The following is a 16,544-nucleotide window of genomic DNA, read 5'->3' on the forward strand; positions in this document are numbered from 1 at the left end:
CCCATTCTTCTCCGCTTTACAGGTTGCTATTTTGCGTTTAGTAGTCAGTGAATAGCTCACGTGGCGGCGGCAAACTTACACGTCACCTGTTCCCACGGCACTCCTTCAGTCTGCGTGAAGTGCTTCGGGATACAGTGGGGAGCCAAATCACCGCTGGGATTTTCGCTTCGGTCACGTTAGCTCTGTCGCCATTGCCGATGCGAGGGCTTCTCCGTTAATGTTGTCTTCCACTGTCGTACGAGTGCTAGCCGCAAAGTGATCCGATTCACGTCAGATATCATGTGACTGATTCGTCGGCGATAACATCTGGCAAGTGAATCCAGCTTTGTCAGCACCGCCAACGGCTACAACATAAACGTAGAGCGTCCACGAATGGAGACTGATTTTGTTAGGATTTGAGCAGTGTTGTATACAGTTACCTTCACAGTTTATACAAGGGAATATCTCTTTTGTTCTTTCGTTCTTTCTTTCCGGGCTGTTGTAATTGGGGGTGCGGATTATATGCAGTGGTAGGTTATGCGCACAATAATACGGTACATACCTTTGAATTCTCGAGTGCACATGTGTGCATGCGAAGCTTAAAAAAAAATCATGGTGTTTTACGTGCCAAAGTCCTGATGTGATTATGAGGCACGCCGTAGTGGGGGACTCCGGAAATTTGGACTACCAGGGGTTCTTTCACGTGCACGGGTGCTTTTGCATTGCACCCTCATCGAAATGCGGAGCGATTTGATCCCGCGACCTCATGCTTAGCAGCCCAACAACATAGCCACTAAGCAACCACAGCAGGTGTGTATATGAAACTCATTGTGCCAATTTTTTTTTCTTTCTACGTAGCCTAGATGCTACATCACAAAACTTTTATGAGCATGGGTTAGTGCTCGTGCACAAAATACGTGACTAGTAGTCATGCTTAAGGCTCAGCTAAAAAGCTCAACTCAGTTGTATATATATTTCAACTACAAAAAAAACATGCATGCAATCCTTCAATAATTGGTCATTCATTAACGAATTCATCAATGACTTTCTTCATAATCCCCTAAATGCACATACTAATATGTTTGTATTTTTTGTGTGGTGCTCACTTTCACTCTAATATTCACTCAATGAGCAATCGAGGAATTAATCCAGAAACATACTTCAGCTCCAAAAAGTATGAAAAAGATAACTTACCTTTCGACACGAGATTTCTCGCTCTTCTCTTTTAGTAACATCACCTGCAGGAATATGAAAATATATTCTATTAGTACTTTCAAATATTTTTATTGTGGTTGAAGCGCAACCTTTGTTGAATGATATAGCACTTTCCCATCTTTCGTAGCTGGTGTGGTGAAAAATTTAAAAATGGGCTACCAGGAGCAACAACACCTACAGAACCTATGCAAGAACTGAAATATGAAGTTGTTTTTACTTAAAATAAGACATTAACCTTATTATTTTTTTAAACATCAGGGTTAAGTTGAGAGAAAAATAGGACAACCAGTGCAATGCAAGACCCAAATGTCAGTGCGCTTGGTGGAACTGCTAGCGGACAGATATTGATCCAGTTTCTTACTGTACAGGTTAGAGACAGACATTCAGTTTCCTCTATTAGAGACGATTCAGTTACATTGATCGTGCTACCAAGCCCACAGTGTTTGCTCCGTTTGCTGCGTGATTGTTTGTATGTCATCAGGTTGCTATTGCTGATGTCCAGAGATATATAGCTAAACCCTGGTCCACCTTCGGAGTCTGAATCTGAGGGCAACCCAAGCAGTCAACTGCTTAATTAAGAAAATTTTGAAAGAGCAGACAAAGACTAACGAAACCCTAGTCATGCTGAATTCAAACTTGGAACAGGTGGAATCAATAGTCGATGATATTCAGACAAGAATTGACTACCAGAAAGTAGAAACTGTACCACATGAACAAATTTGAGAAAAAGTTAAGAGGAGAGTGACGAAGCTTGCAGGAGTACGAACAAACTAGTTTCTGAATCAGCAGCAAAGGTTGATGCCCTTGAAAATAGAAGATGTCAGAACAACCTCATAATTTACGCCATGAATAAAAAAGTAGAGCACGAAGTAAACGAAGAAATATTTAAAAAGAGATTGGTGTTGAAATCATTTCTACGAAACCTGACCATAGAATTTTTTCCAAGAATGCAGAGAATCATTGCCCCATCATCCTGGGGCTTGCCACCTTCAGTGACAAGAATAAAATATTGATATCCTGCTTCAAAATGAAGGGCACTTGAATTTCTATATTCGATGACTTCTCTTTCTCTAAAGAAGTTTGCGACCTGCACGGAAACTTGTAGCACTCTGCTGCTGGAAAAAGGGATAGGGGTCCAAAAGTTTCTGTTGTTTTCGATAAGCTAAAAGTGAATCGCAAGCTTTATGTCTGGGATACAGTTCAAAAGAGCCGAGTGGCATTGCCCCAATCTGTGTGTTACTGTGCTAACACAGCAAAACTGTGTAAAGAAACTGTTAGTGAGATAAAGACATTGGGTGCAAGCATTGGGTGAAACTTATTAATTGGAATCACTCTTACAGAACACCAGTCATCGGGTATTACACAAGATTCTAAGAACATTATGTAAATTTATATAAATACTTTGCCACACCGACCACATATCTATTAAGAAAAATGTTTGATATTCCACTTGGACCAGAAGATTTCTTTAGATCAAGAATACGCAAAAAGGAGAGAATGTTGGCTTTACTTATATTCATTTGTGGCATCGGGTTACGAAGGGGATACAATGGCAAGTGTGCATGTGACGCCGTCCTCACAAAAACTTATTGAAAAAATAAATGTGTTGAATTTTGAAGAAACTATACAAGGATCAATACAAGTTTCAATACAAGTTTCTCCCGCCGAACACCACAGCGAGACTGCAGCCCTTCGACCAGGGTATCATAAAGGCATTCAAGGTAGGCTATCGGAAGCGACTTATTCAATGGCTCCTCGTAAACCTCCGCATGGGAACCGATCTCAAGATTGACCTGCTCGGCGCGATCCAGATGATTACCGGTGCTTGGGGCGACGTGAAGCAGGCCACAGTAGCCAACTGTTTCGGCAAGGCAGGCCTTGATGTGGTAGCCCGGTAATCATCTGGATCGCACCGAGCAGGTCAATCTTGAGATCGGTTCCCATGCGGAGGTTTACGAGGAGCCATTGAATAAGTCGCTTCCGATAGCCTACCTTGAATGCCTTTATGATACCCTGGTCGAGGGGCTGCAGTCTCGCTGTGGTGTTCGCCGGGAGAAACTTCAGTTCAATGTGCTGCAGCTTGCAAGTCGTTTGATGGGCCGAACAGTTGTCTACCAGAAGGCAAACTCGGCGGCCCAACTTGCCCAACTCAGCGTCCCAAGCCTGCAGCCATTCAACAAAAAGTTGACGTGTCATCCAGGCCTTCCTATTACAGCCGTAGCGGACAGGAAGCTGTTTACAATTATTGAAGCAGAGCGGTGACCTCCTCTTCCCGATCACGAATGGCCGTAGCTTGCACGAGCCGTCCATGTTGGCTGCAAGCAGTACCGACACACGCACTTTGCTCATTTTACCGCTGTGACATGAGGTTCCACGAAAAGCGAGCGTCTTATTCGGCAACGTTTGCCAAAAGAGACCACTTTCGTCTGCATTGAAGATTTCTGCAGGCGAAAACTTCGCAGTGACCTTCAGCCACTCCTCAGAAAGCCACTGCTGCATCTCCTGGCTGCTGACAGCCCCACTTTCGTCTGAAATGGCCTTTCCTACAATGCCGTGGCGGTTTTTAAACCGTTGCAGCCATCCAGTGCCACCGCAAAAGTTCTCTTCGCCAAGAGCCGCAGCAAACCATTTGGCCTTTTCGATTAACATCGGGTTATCCACGGGAATATTTTTCGCTCGGATTTCAAGAACCCACGTATACAGTGCCTTCTCCACTTTGTCAAAAGTAGCAGGGTGCACATGACACGCTCCCGAGCGACTTTCCTCACCTGCTTTAAGCTTGATGTCCTGCTCGTTTTTTAACAATGTACTAAAAGTACACCGCAGAATGCCGAATGCGTCTGCCACGGAGGACTTTTCTCCAATCTCGACACGCCGGATTACCTCAAACTTTCTTGCAAAGTCCAGATTCTTCCTCTTTTTTATGTCCGCAGATGCCATAACTCACCACATGACCGCAATCATACATGCTACACACGGCACGTCGAAACACAGGTACACACAAGAAAACGCGCGATGCGCAGATGGAGCAGTCCGAGCGAAGCCTGTTCATAGAATAAAGAACCAACATTCGAGCGGCAGTCAGCACGGCTGCGAAGGAACGACAGAGGGAAAAGAAAGAAGAGAGCGAGGAAAAAGATCGGCGGAATATGCTGTCGAAGGCGCTGTGGGTGCGATTGCCGCTTCGCTATGCTTCGTTTCTTGAGCCCTCTCTGGCAGCGACCGTGCCGACCCCTCACTCTCTCTTCCTTTCCCCAGGAAGCGTGGCTTGGAAACGTTGCCGCGTCTAAATGCCGCACACTCTCTTCATTGAGCTCCAATGGCCTTGCCCAATGCACACGCCGGCGGTACAGGAGGAACGAGAAAGCTCGCGCCGGTGGGGCGCAAGAAAGGGGGAAAGGCTCTGCGTCTCCGTTGCTAGGCGACGGCCGCGCATGTGCAGAGGAGCAGCCTGCTGACTGACTGCAGAAATGTTTTCCCCTGAGGACCGGACACGAATGTCTTTGGGAAAAGCGCACCTTCCAGGGGCGCAGTGCGGCGCGGCGTTCGATATATCGAATGTCCGACAAAAATGGAATCGATTTACTACGCAATTGTCCTATACTTTTACATATTATTTTCAAGGGGGTAATCTGTGTGTTCGATATAGCCAAGAATTCGAAAATACGCGGCTTCGATATATCCGGGTTCGCCTGTATTTGTAAGGCTGTTATGCTGCATCTAAAAAATCACCAACTGCCTAGTGACAACTAACGTGGCTTCAAGGCTAGTCTATGCACTACTGGCTGAAATAACCAATGACTTCGCAAATTGTCAGGATTGGGGGCTCAATCCCTTCGTCCGTGGTCCTTTGCCAAGATTGGAGTACGGCATGAATTCGAAGGTAGCTGGCCCATGCCGTCGTCCAACTTATTTACGCTGAGATCGTTGATGAAGTGAAGAACTGCTTCTCATCGAGAACGAGGAAAAAGGGGTTTATTTACAGAAATTAACTCAGTCTAACATGACTGCTTGAGAAAAATAGTATTAGTCCAACAGGACTGCATGAGAGAAGTGAACCAGTCTAACATGACTGCTCAAGAGAAGTGTGTCCAACAATCGCACAACCACAGTTTTTATACACTCGATCCGCTGGTCCTACGACGCGGCGGCTGTTCGTTTACACACCACCAACTCGCAGCTGCTCTGAAGACCAGTTTTCAGACACAAAGGCACACACATTCCGAAGCCCAAGCGACGGCGTTGAAGGTGGTGCCGTTCCGGAAAATCGACGCCGCTCGAGGGACGCTCGTTGTTTTGCAACATGCGGAACCGTGAGAGCGCAAAAATAAGACGTTCCCGCGGTAGCTTCTTCAGGCGTGTCGGATCAGCGCCGCGTTGAGGAACTCTGGAATCATTGTCCACACACCAAACTCGTCTTGTCACAATGTCGAAGCGGGCTGGAGGAAGGCGGCGGATTCCAGCGCAAAGGTCGCTTCTTTGAACGCCTCGCAGCTGCAGCGGCGGAGAGCGGGAGGTGCGCGTCTTGCACCCCTTGTCGTAATCGGGTGGCAAGGTGACAATCTTGTTGTGCAACCCGCCGTTCTTTACAGCGCCTCCATGGCCCCAAAAGTCTCGACTGTCTAGCGCTGACAACCGCTAGGCAGGAAGAGAACGGCTGCTGGTCAGGGGGGGATTGATGTCTTGGCTCGCAGCGACCACTTGTGCATTGATGTCACCGCCCCAAAACATCCAACAAGGACAGGCAACTGCAAAATGAACCCCACAACACGGCTCTGCGCCGAGATGACGTGCATTGGCTCTCACTTTAGACTCGCTAGGCTTCAAAAAAAACAACAACAACATAAGTGCAGAAACAAACAAAAATGCTGCATTTCACTATGCCAATTTCTGAAGCAAATTCCTGCTGACAAATTCAGCAATCATGGAGAGAATCCTGCTAAATGAGAGGGGATCTTCTTCGCTTAATAAATTTAACACTAGTAACCCTAAAATTTAGGCGGGACCCTCAAACGCAGAATTCAAATTAGCCTGCTCAAACCATCCGCATTGCTATGCAACTTTCCCTTCTTATATCTAACGGAGAAGTTGTACTCTTGGAGAGTGAGGCTCCATCGGAGCAAGCGGCCGTTTTTGTGTGACCTTTGATTGAGCCACGTCAGAGGACAGTGGTCGGTCTCGAAGATGAACTTCGCTCCGTACAAATAACACGACAACTTCTGGGCGGCCCAAACCAAACAAGCGCATTCCTTCTCTGAAGCGCTGTAGGCTTCCTCTCTTACATTTAGTTTACGGCTGGCGTAGAGGATAGGATGCTCCTCGTTATCGTCGCCGACTTGACTAAGTACCACGCCCATACCTCTGTCGCTTGCGTCGCATTGAACTATGAATTCCTTTGTGTAGTCTGGCGCGCGAAGCACAGGGCGAGAAACCAATAGCGTTTTCAAACTTTGGAAAGCGTTCTCTTTGTCCTTATCCCAGTGTACGTTACTCGGAGCTCCCTTTCGGAGGGCGTCTGTTAATGGACTTGCCAATTGCGAGTAATTCGGAATGTACCGTTGATAGTACCCCACAAGTCCCAAAAATGAACGAACGTCCGTTTTCGTGCGCGGCTGAAAAAAATCTCCAATCGTAGCTATTTTCAGCTCAGCCGGCCGTCTCATGTCCTGACCGACAACATGGCCCAAATAAGTAACCTGTGAACAACCGAACCTACACTTTTCCGCTTTCATCGTTAAGCCGGCTTCAAACGTACGAAGCCTCGCATTCTTGTCGTAATAGAATTTGGCGTTCTTTTGAGCTAGTGCCATGTTCTTTCCGACTAGTTCTTGGGTTGCGCTTAGCCGATCCAGTAAATTTAGCACGTATTCAACCACGGTTGGACTCTCCCCTCTTTCCTCCCACATCTCTCTTAACATTCTCAGTGGAGAACGGAGTGTCCTCCCATACACTAGTTCTGCTGGTGAGAACCCTGTCGCTTCATGTGGAACCGTTCGCAAAGCAAACAAAGTTGCCGGCAGACAGTTCTCCCAGTCCTCCTTGTGCTCGTAACAGAGCGCACGCAAAACTCGCTTAAGCACCGAATGCCACCTCTCTACACTGTTTGACTGAGGGTGATAGACAGAACTGTGTATTAACTTTACCCCGCACTTTTGCAAGAATGTGGAAGTCAGTGCGCTCGTGAATACTGACCCTTGATCTGCCTGAATTTCGGCTGGAAACCCAACTCGTGCAAACACTGTCAAAAGCGCGTCTACTACTTCAGTGGAGCTGAGCTCTTTCAAAGGGATTGCTTCTGGAAACTTGGTAGCCGGACACAGCATGGTAAACAAGTACCTGTAGCCTGATTTTGTTTTTGGAAGAGGCCCTACCGTGTCTATTACAAGCCGTCTGAAAGGCTCTGTTATTAAGGGCACTACCTTCAGTGGAGCTTTCCAAGTCTCTCCTGGTTTACCAGAACGCTGGCAGGCGTCGCATGATCTTACAAAGTTTTCTACATCTTTGAAACAGCCAGGCCAGTAGTATTCCATAAGCAATCTTTCCTTTGATTTGTTTATGCCTAGGTGGCCGGACCACCCATTTCCATGACAAAGACTCAAAAGGTCCTCCCTATACTTAGTAGGTATGACTAACTGATCTAAAATCCTACCCTTTCGATCTCTGTAATGCCGATACAACAATCCTCCTTTCTCATGTATCGTTACGTTGCGCCTAGCAATGCCTTCTTTAGCTGTGTCCCGTAATTTAGCTAAGCTCTCATCATTCTTTTGCTCAGCTGCCAGTGACTCTCTATCCACGCGTAAGAGTTGATCAAAGTTCTTTGAGGCCGGTGATAATAACGACCCTGTCTCGCTTGGGAGCGCGTCTGCATGCTCTTCCTGCAGGCTAGAACTCTGACACTCTAGTGCTACGCTCTCATTGAGCTGGTCAACTGGCAGGCTCTCCTCAACTGTTCTTTTGTCCGTCGGGCCTAGCTCGGATTCGGGTATTGAAGCTATCCCCTTTTCTGCTTCAGCTGGAGGAGCTTGAGCATTTTCAGCCGAAAGCGCCGCGATCTTACGAGCTTGGCCTCTGGTCAATGCCTGTACTATGCCCTCTCCCAGTTTGAGCCCTCTGTCACGCAGTAACTGATTCGAACGATTCGAAAAGATGTAGGGATACTGCAGTGACAAAAATTTGGAAACTGCAGCCTCAGTCTCTAGCTCCCCGAATGGTCCACTGATTTTGACTTTGGCCATGGGCAGACACACGCTGTGTTCTTCTACAACCTGTTTTATCCATGCTACTTCTCCGGTGAAGTCCTCTACCATCACGTAAGACGGATGGACAATGTCCAGCGTGGCGGCACTGTCTCTTAGCACTCGGCATGGTTTTCCATTAACTTGCAGGTCGTGGAGATATGGACTTAAAAGTTCCATATTCTCATCCTTTTCCTCCACGTAGGAAAAAACTACGCTAGGCTTCTCGCAGTTTACAGCTATATGTCCCAGTTTGTGGCATTTGTAACAGCGAATTGGTCTGACAGATTCGAATTTTCTTTTCTGTTCTTTTTGTGCGGTTTCTCCGTTAACTTTCTCCTCGCTCTTTTCTGCGGGCTTTTCCGCCATGTCTACAGGCTCGGATCGTCTAGCTTGCGCACCCTTTTTGAACGGAAATGGCTTCCGCGGTCCATTTCGACCGTCCCAGTTTCCCTCCTCGGCGTTCAACTTTCTACGGGTTGCGTACTCTTCGGCTAATTCAGCCGCCCTTTCCACAGTGTTTACATTACCTCTATCTTGCACCCACAGTTTCACAGCTTGGGGAATGGTTTTGTAAAACTGCTCTAGACACATGCATTCAATGATCATGTCTCTGCTGTCGTACGCTTCCGCGCTTTTAAGCCACTCGACTAGGTTGGCCTTTAAGCTATATGCAAACTCCGGATAGCCCTCGCTATCTTTCTTGCCTGTGCTCCTAAACCTTTGCCGAAAAGCTTCGGCTGAAAGGCGGTATTTCTTCAGGAGACTAGCCTTAACTTTCGCATAATCATATGCATCCTGCACACTCAATCTGGCGATTACTTCCGCCGCCTCACACGGCAACATAGACAGCAACCGCTGTGGCCATGTACTCGGGCCGAAGTTCATCTTCTCGCAAGTCCTTTCAAAATTGCATAGGAACAAGCCTATGTCGGTCCCGACCTCATATGGCTTTAATAGCCTGTCCATGCGGTACGATTCTGCCTCACTTGATCAACCCAGAGCTCCTTCACTTCCTTGAGACAACTCCAAACGTCTGTTTTCAAGTTCAAGTTGCATTTTTGTTATCTCGCGATCTTTATCGCGTTCCTCTCTCTCTCGTTTTTCTCTGTCTCGTTCTTCTCTTTCTTTTTCCCGTTTCTCTCTCTTTTTGAGAAGTTCCAATCCCATTTCAATATCTTGCTCACTGGCCTGATTGGAAATTAGCTCCAATAATTCCGATTTGAGCATTTCCTTGCGTACATCTAGGCCCAGTTCCTCACCAACAATCAACAACTCGTCTCTCAGCAGTGTCCTTAACTCCATGACTGCTGCTTTACTGCCTTGATTCTGCTCTCTAAATCTAGCTAGGAAAACACAACCTAGCTAACACACAACAATCTAGCTTCCCTACTGTTCTAAACAGAACAACCACAAAATGAAGCCTAGAGAGTCAAAGCAAAAACCAAGCACTCACCACAGATACAGCACCATGTCGCAAAGTCCATCTCACCGCTGTCAGCCAGTTGTCAGGATTGGGGGCTCAATCCCTTCGTCCGTGGTCCTTTGCCAAGATTGGAGTACGGCATGAATTCGAAGGTAGCTGGCCCATGCCGTCGTCCAACTTATTTACGCTGAGATCGTTGATGAAGTGAAGAACTGCTTCTCATCGAGAACGAGGAAAAAGGGGTTTATTTACAGAAATTAACTCAGTCTAACATGACTGCTTGAGAAAAATAGTATTAGTCCAACAGGACTGCATGAGAGAAGTGAACCAGTCTAACATGACTGCTCAAGAGAAGTGTGTCCAACAATCGCACAACCACAGTTTTTATACACTCGATCCGCTGGTCCTACGACGCGGCGGCTGTTCGTTTACACACCACCAACTCGCAGCTGCTCTGAAGACCAGTTTTCAGACACAAAGGCACACACATTCCGAAGCCCAAGCGACGGCGTTGAAGGTGGTGCCGTTCCGGAAAATCGACGCCGCTCGAGGGACGCTCGTTGTTTTGCAACATGCGGAACCGTGAGAGCGCAAAAATAAGACGTTCCCGCGGTAGCTTCTTCAGGCGTGTCGGATCAGCGCCGCGTTGAGGAACTCTGGAATCATTGTCCACACACCAAACTCGTCTTGTCACAATGTCGAAGCGGGCTGGAGGAAGGCGGCGGATTCCAGCGCAAAGGTCGCTTCTTTGAACGCCTCGCAGCTGCAGCGGCGGAGAGCGGGAGGTGCGCGTCTTGCACCCCTTGTCGTAATCGGGTGGCAAGGTGACAATCTTGTTGTGCAACCCGCCGTTCTTTACAAAATACAATGAATGTGAATGGCAAAATTGATGCAGTGTTTTTGGACTTTTCCAGGGCATTTGATGTTGTTCCTCATTATGACTTAATAGCCAATGTGAAAACTGTTGGTATTGAACACAACACTGTTTATTGGATAGCATGCTTTTTAATTTCAAGGAAATGTTAATGGTTGCATCACTGACACTTTGGAAGTGTACTCAGGAGTCCCTCAGGGATCTGTGCTTGGGCCCCTGTTGTTCCTGGTTCATGTAAATGATTTACTTTGCAGTGCATTCATGAGTCAGAATCTAATTGTTTGCAGATGATTGTGTTCTATATACTAGCATAAACAAACCTGATGATGAAATTAGATTAAATGACACACTGCATTTGATTTGTGCATGGTGTGACAAATGGGGATTGAAGCTCAATACCTCTAAAACTGCGAACATTACATTTACCAATAAGGGACAGCATTAACAATTTCTTTATACCAGTAATAAAGCTAACTTTCAAAGAGCTGAGCAAGTGAAGCAGTTGGGTATTACACTCGTGAGTAATTTAAGCTGGGAGCTGCACATGGATAACCTCAACAGTAACGCGCTGAAAAAGTTGGCATTCTTAAAAAGAGATTGCATCATACAATACCAGCAGTGAATCTTACCACTTATAAAACTCTGATAAGACCAAGGTTAGAGTTGCAGACTTGATCTGGAGTCCTCATCAACAGCATTTAACTTTTTCAGGGTCAATGACGTAAATATATGGCGCCACAAACAAGTCCAAAAATGGTCGGTACCGTATATTTACGGCGCCATCTGTACGTTTAAAAAGCACGCCAATTCCCTAACCTTTTCTTTTCTCTCGTCTGCTGCCACTATGTGGGAATACAGGGAATTTTTTTCACGCAGCTCTCTCTCTCTCTGTTTTTGTTGCATTGGTTTGTTTTAGAGATAGTTTGCTCCCACGCATCCATATACCTACTACTACTCGCGCATTGGCGCACGCACAGGCGGGCGGGCGGGCGGAAACTTGGGTTTTGTTCCGCGGGTGGTTTCGGCTTCTTGCACTTGCAAAACTGATGGCTATCTCGTTACTAATCGCTCAAAGGACGACCACTTGTTTCTCGCTCGTTTAGTGCTCACGGGGGTGCGCATAGGAAGGATTCTGCCATGCATGTGTTTCCGTTATTTCTTCTCTTTATTTTTTGGAGACTCGCGAAAACTAATTGCCTCTGGTTGATGATAAGATGAAGATTGTCACACATTTTGCTTTTTTTTGATGGGCACACAAACCCACAGTTTTCTCGAATACGCATACCTACGCAGTTCCATTATGCTATGGATGTACATAATAGTGTAAGAGCAGAAACATTTGAATCTTGTGAAATATTCTTGTGTGCACATTTTCAGAGCCTTGAACTATGTGTATAACAATGCATCAAATTTTTAATTCTTATAAGTTTATTTCCTTCTTTATTGATGTTATTCATGAATGAAGAGTACATATATACCAATGCAAAATATTTTTTTCTCACTTTACGGTCACTCTAGAAAAATTACAGTAAATTTTTTTTCGAAATAACTCCCTAAGAAGAACTAGGAATCTGCAATAAAAGAAATCCGACTCTAGGCGGTTGCATATGGCAAAGAAAATCGACCCTGGTGGTGCCAAAAAACATGCACTCGCCAAGAACAAAAGAAAAAAAAAGAACAGACGTTTCGGGCCCCTTACGGGTCCCTTGATCACAATGAAGATACAACCATAGGCGCGTGGCTATTTATGGGTAAGGTATATTTCTAGTTTTTTTATTAGCCCTCAAATAGTTAATAAAAAAACTTGAAAGGTTGGAAAACTTAGCTATGAGGTTCATTTATTCCACTTATTTGCATCTCTCTAGCGTATCCCTCCTTCATAATAGGACAAACTTGTAAAAACTCACTCAGCATAGAACAGTGTCCAGATTAAAATTTTTTTTTATCAGCTTTATCATGGTGATTTTAAGTTATCTTGCAAACATTACATTAAGGAGCCATTTAGACACTTCGATAGAATGTACCACAGTAAAACAGTTAGATAGCCTTTTAGTCACCTCTACTTACATCAGTATTCCTTCTTTCCCCACGCTATTTTATTATGGAAAACGTTACCAGAGGAAGTGGTTAACGTAAATACAACACAATTGTTTGTTGATTTCATAAATAATTTTGCATTTCCCTGTTAACACAGATAATATTGTCGTTGTTTTTAGCACCCAGCCAACTAATGTTTGTGAACGCTGCATCAGTGCTTTGTATTTCCGTATGTAAAGTCTTTCATGCATTACACTTATGTGCTCGTTATGACTACTCTGTACTTAATTCTATATTCACTAGGTTTCTTTTTTTTCACATTTCTTTGTATTCTTTGTATTTGTTACTATGTTTTCTTGATTTTATCCACTCATGCATGGGCCTGAGGAGGGCCTGCAATATTTGTAAATAAAATAAATAAAATAAATAAACATCTAAAGGAAAATTCACATCCTAGGCTTCCTGCCCCAGACACAACTCACAAGAAAGATCAGTGTAAAGGGATAAACACTGGTGTCATCTCCAATAGGTTTATGTCGTTCGAGTTCCACATCGGTGTCACTGTCATTGTCAGTTTACTTTATGTCCACTGCAGGACAAAGGCTTCTGCCAGCAATCTCCTATCACCCATGTCTTGCTTCAGCCGACTGCATCTTATGCCTGTAAATTTCCTAAATTCATAGGATCACTTAATGCTCCACAGTTCTTGACTGTCTCAATTTCCCTAGGCCTCCATTTTGTTACTCTAATAGACCAATGGTTATCTGCATTACTCAGCTCTATTTCTTCCTGCCAATCTCAGCTAGAACATCAGCTACACTGAATCAGTCTTTAGTACGCACAGTCTGTCTTCCCATCTCCCAACGTTACAATTATTTTTCATTTCATCACTCATTTCTTGCCAAGTTCCTTTGTTATCCACCAGGCATAAGACAAATAGGATAGCAGTACTGGTAAAATGCACTGATTGTATACTTTTGTAAGGATATATACTTTTGTAAGTAAACTGCTCGTAACGGACTTGGGTGTGCCTGTCACATGTGCTTCAACCCATTCTCATTTGTCTGAAAATTTCGTTCTCACCATTTAGGTACTCTGTAACTACTTGGTCTAGACAAATGTACTCTTGCAGAACTTGAAGAGGCTGACAACCAATGAGCATATGCAGGAGGACAGCTATGATGACAGCAAGGAATTAATGGAACCGCATGCACTAAGCAAGAGTGCTCCATCAACTTACCTCCTTGAGCAGGGCGTCCCTGGCCCCATCAGCCTCTCGAAATTGGTCACGAATCGTGCCCAGCTCATTGGCATGCCGCGTTTGCAGTTGGATCTCCAGCTCCCGAAACTTCATCTCTTGGTTCTCCAGCTCATTTTTCAACCTAGACAGAAGGGAACATGACAGGACTGCTACATGGGAACCACTGAAGCAAACGTGAAGGCATGGTAGTAAACCTTAAAAATGAAATGAATACTATCATGCACACCTTCTCACTTTGTCAAAATGTGATATACCATGTTTAACCATGAAATACATGCCAAAAAGATGAGACTTCAGCGACACCACCAGCCCTGAACAAACTTACTGTAACAGAAATTATGCCCAACTACGGCTAGCACCGAAACATTTTGCAGAACTCCCACAATCCTATGCAAGCTCTAACCACATGTCGCTAACCAAGAGGTTGCAGCGGAGTGCCAGGACCAGAGGACCAGCGAAGCAGGCTCTTAGAACGAACTAACACGTACCATGCTTACACTGTGAGCACGTGCCGCCCAACTTTATTTTCATCATAATGGTAAAGCCTTTAGCGCAATTCAAAAAGACAGGGGCGTGACAGAGACACATGATCGTGCTATTTTCGTCATCTTCTTGCAGTGCCGACCAAGAATGCCGACCTTTAGTGCTCACACACGGCGACGTCAGTGGGCGCTAAAGGGCCCTCCACCCAGATGAAACGGCGAAATGTACTTGTAGACGAAGTGGAGATCGTGCTGTCTGGGTTGTGTGCAGATCTGCGGATACGCCGGCAACATCTCCAGAAAGTTTCGTGGGAGGCATGTCGCAGTAGGCTGGTTAGAGGTGGTCTAATGAGGCCTACCTCTTCGCGACCATTCGATAGGATGGTGGCTACTTTGGCGTCTTGTGGAGGACACAGTATGGCCAATTGTAGGAGCGTGTAAGAGGTGCCTTTACAGCGTCTCGTTTGAGAAAAACGTCGGTAAACGACGCAAGGACCGGATGCACAAAGATGCTGTGGTCCGAAGATCGAAACGGGATGGGGCGCAGTTGCTTAATGCAGTTCTGTAGGCATTGAAGGTACTGAAGCGGCTGGGGTGAGGGGTTCGAAGTAATGGACAAATCTCCAGGAAGCCACAGAGGTGCACCATAGACAAGTTCAGCCGGAGAACAGCCAAGGTCATGATGAAGGACAGTGCACAGGCCGAGAAGCACCATAGCAAGGTGGTTTGACCCAGTGCTCCCTATCCAGGCGTGCAGTGAGGGCAGCCTTGAGCTGGCGGTGGAGCCACTCAACCATGCTGTTGGAAGAGGGACGATACGCAGTGGTACTGCAGTGTTTAGCACCAGGCAGGTGGCTGAGGGAAGTGAAGAGGGTACAGTCAAATTGCCAGCTGCAATCAGTGGTCATGATGCTGGAGCAGCCGAAGCGGGAAACCTATGCTGAAACCCTAGTAATGACCGTTTCCCTAGTAATGTCTGGAATGGCCATGTGCTTTGGGCCAGTGGGTGAGGCGGTCGATCATTGTTAGAATGTACCAGCAATTGTGAGGGAGGAAGTGGTCCAACCAAATCAAGATGGACGTGGTCAAAGCAACAGCCAGGTGGCGAGAAAGACTGCATGGGAGTCCTCGTGTGGCAGGTCACTTCGGCCGTCTGGCACACGAGGCACAAACGTGCACACTGGCGAACATCAATGTTAATGCTTGGCCAGACATAGCGCTGTGTAATGAGGCGCTGCGTGGCTCGGATGCTTGGATGGCAGATGTCGTGAAGAGATTGGAACACTGCATGATGGAAAGCAGCTGGAATGAGGGGGCGAAGTGTCATGCCAGAGGTGTCACGACATGTCACACCAGAGTGAGCCAGCTATGAATGGGTGAGGAGCGAGCTGTAGACGTAGGGAATGGGGATAATCATGCAGTGCTTGCAGCTCAGCGTCTTCCATCTGCACCCGAGCTAGATGTTCCCAGTCCACATTTGATGAAGTGCCGAGAGAGGAGGTGCGGGAGAGTACACCAGCTGCTTCGTTTTCAGTGCCTTTGACGTGCCGGATATCCGTAATGAACTCCAACGTATAAACCAGTTGACGAAGTTCACGTGCGACATACTTGGAAGAGTGTACGAAAGACATACAGTAGAGGTTTATGATCCATTAGAACATAACATGGCTGGCCCTCCAAGAAGTGCCAGAAGCGCTGGATGGTGGAGTATCTTAGATAGCAAGCCGCATGCGGCCAAACACTGTAGCAAGTCTCGAAAGGTTGGAGCTTCCAAGAGAAGAAGGCCAGTAGACACCACTTGGAGTCGATTAGCTGCTGGAGAACAGCGCCGATGGCCATACCAGAAGCGTCCACCATGATGCGAGTAAGTATGTTATTTCTCAAGTGGATGAGGTGCACCAAATCGGCGACGGCTTATTTAGAAGCTCTGAAAACAGCTTGAGCTTATGGAGACCAGGAAATCGCGAATGAGGAGCTCTTGGTCGGGTGCAGAACGTCAGTCAATACATGCAGAAGCTCAGTGCAATGCGGA

General features: G+C 46.2%; 1 protein-coding gene across 5 annotated transcripts in view; it reads right to left on the minus strand.

The window, feature by feature from the left end:
- Positions 1-16,544, minus strand: part of gek (serine/threonine-protein kinase gek) — a 309,659-nt gene that overhangs the window by 120,564 nt on the left and 172,551 nt on the right. For all 5 annotated transcript variants that reach the window (XM_065455026.1, XM_065455025.1, XM_065455029.1 and 2 more), the window contains exons 16-17: positions 14,010-14,151; positions 1,174-1,217 (exon numbers count right to left, since the gene is read on the minus strand). In XM_065455026.1, coding sequence (XP_065311098.1) covers positions 1,174-1,217; positions 14,010-14,151 — 186 coding nt within the window. The remainder of the gene's footprint in view (positions 1-1,173; positions 1,218-14,009; positions 14,152-16,544) is intronic.

This window comes from Dermacentor albipictus, chromosome 7 (assembly GCF_038994185.2).
Source record: "Dermacentor albipictus isolate Rhodes 1998 colony chromosome 7, USDA_Dalb.pri_finalv2, whole genome shotgun sequence".
Lineage (NCBI taxonomy): Eukaryota > Metazoa > Arthropoda > Arachnida > Ixodida > Ixodidae > Dermacentor > Dermacentor albipictus.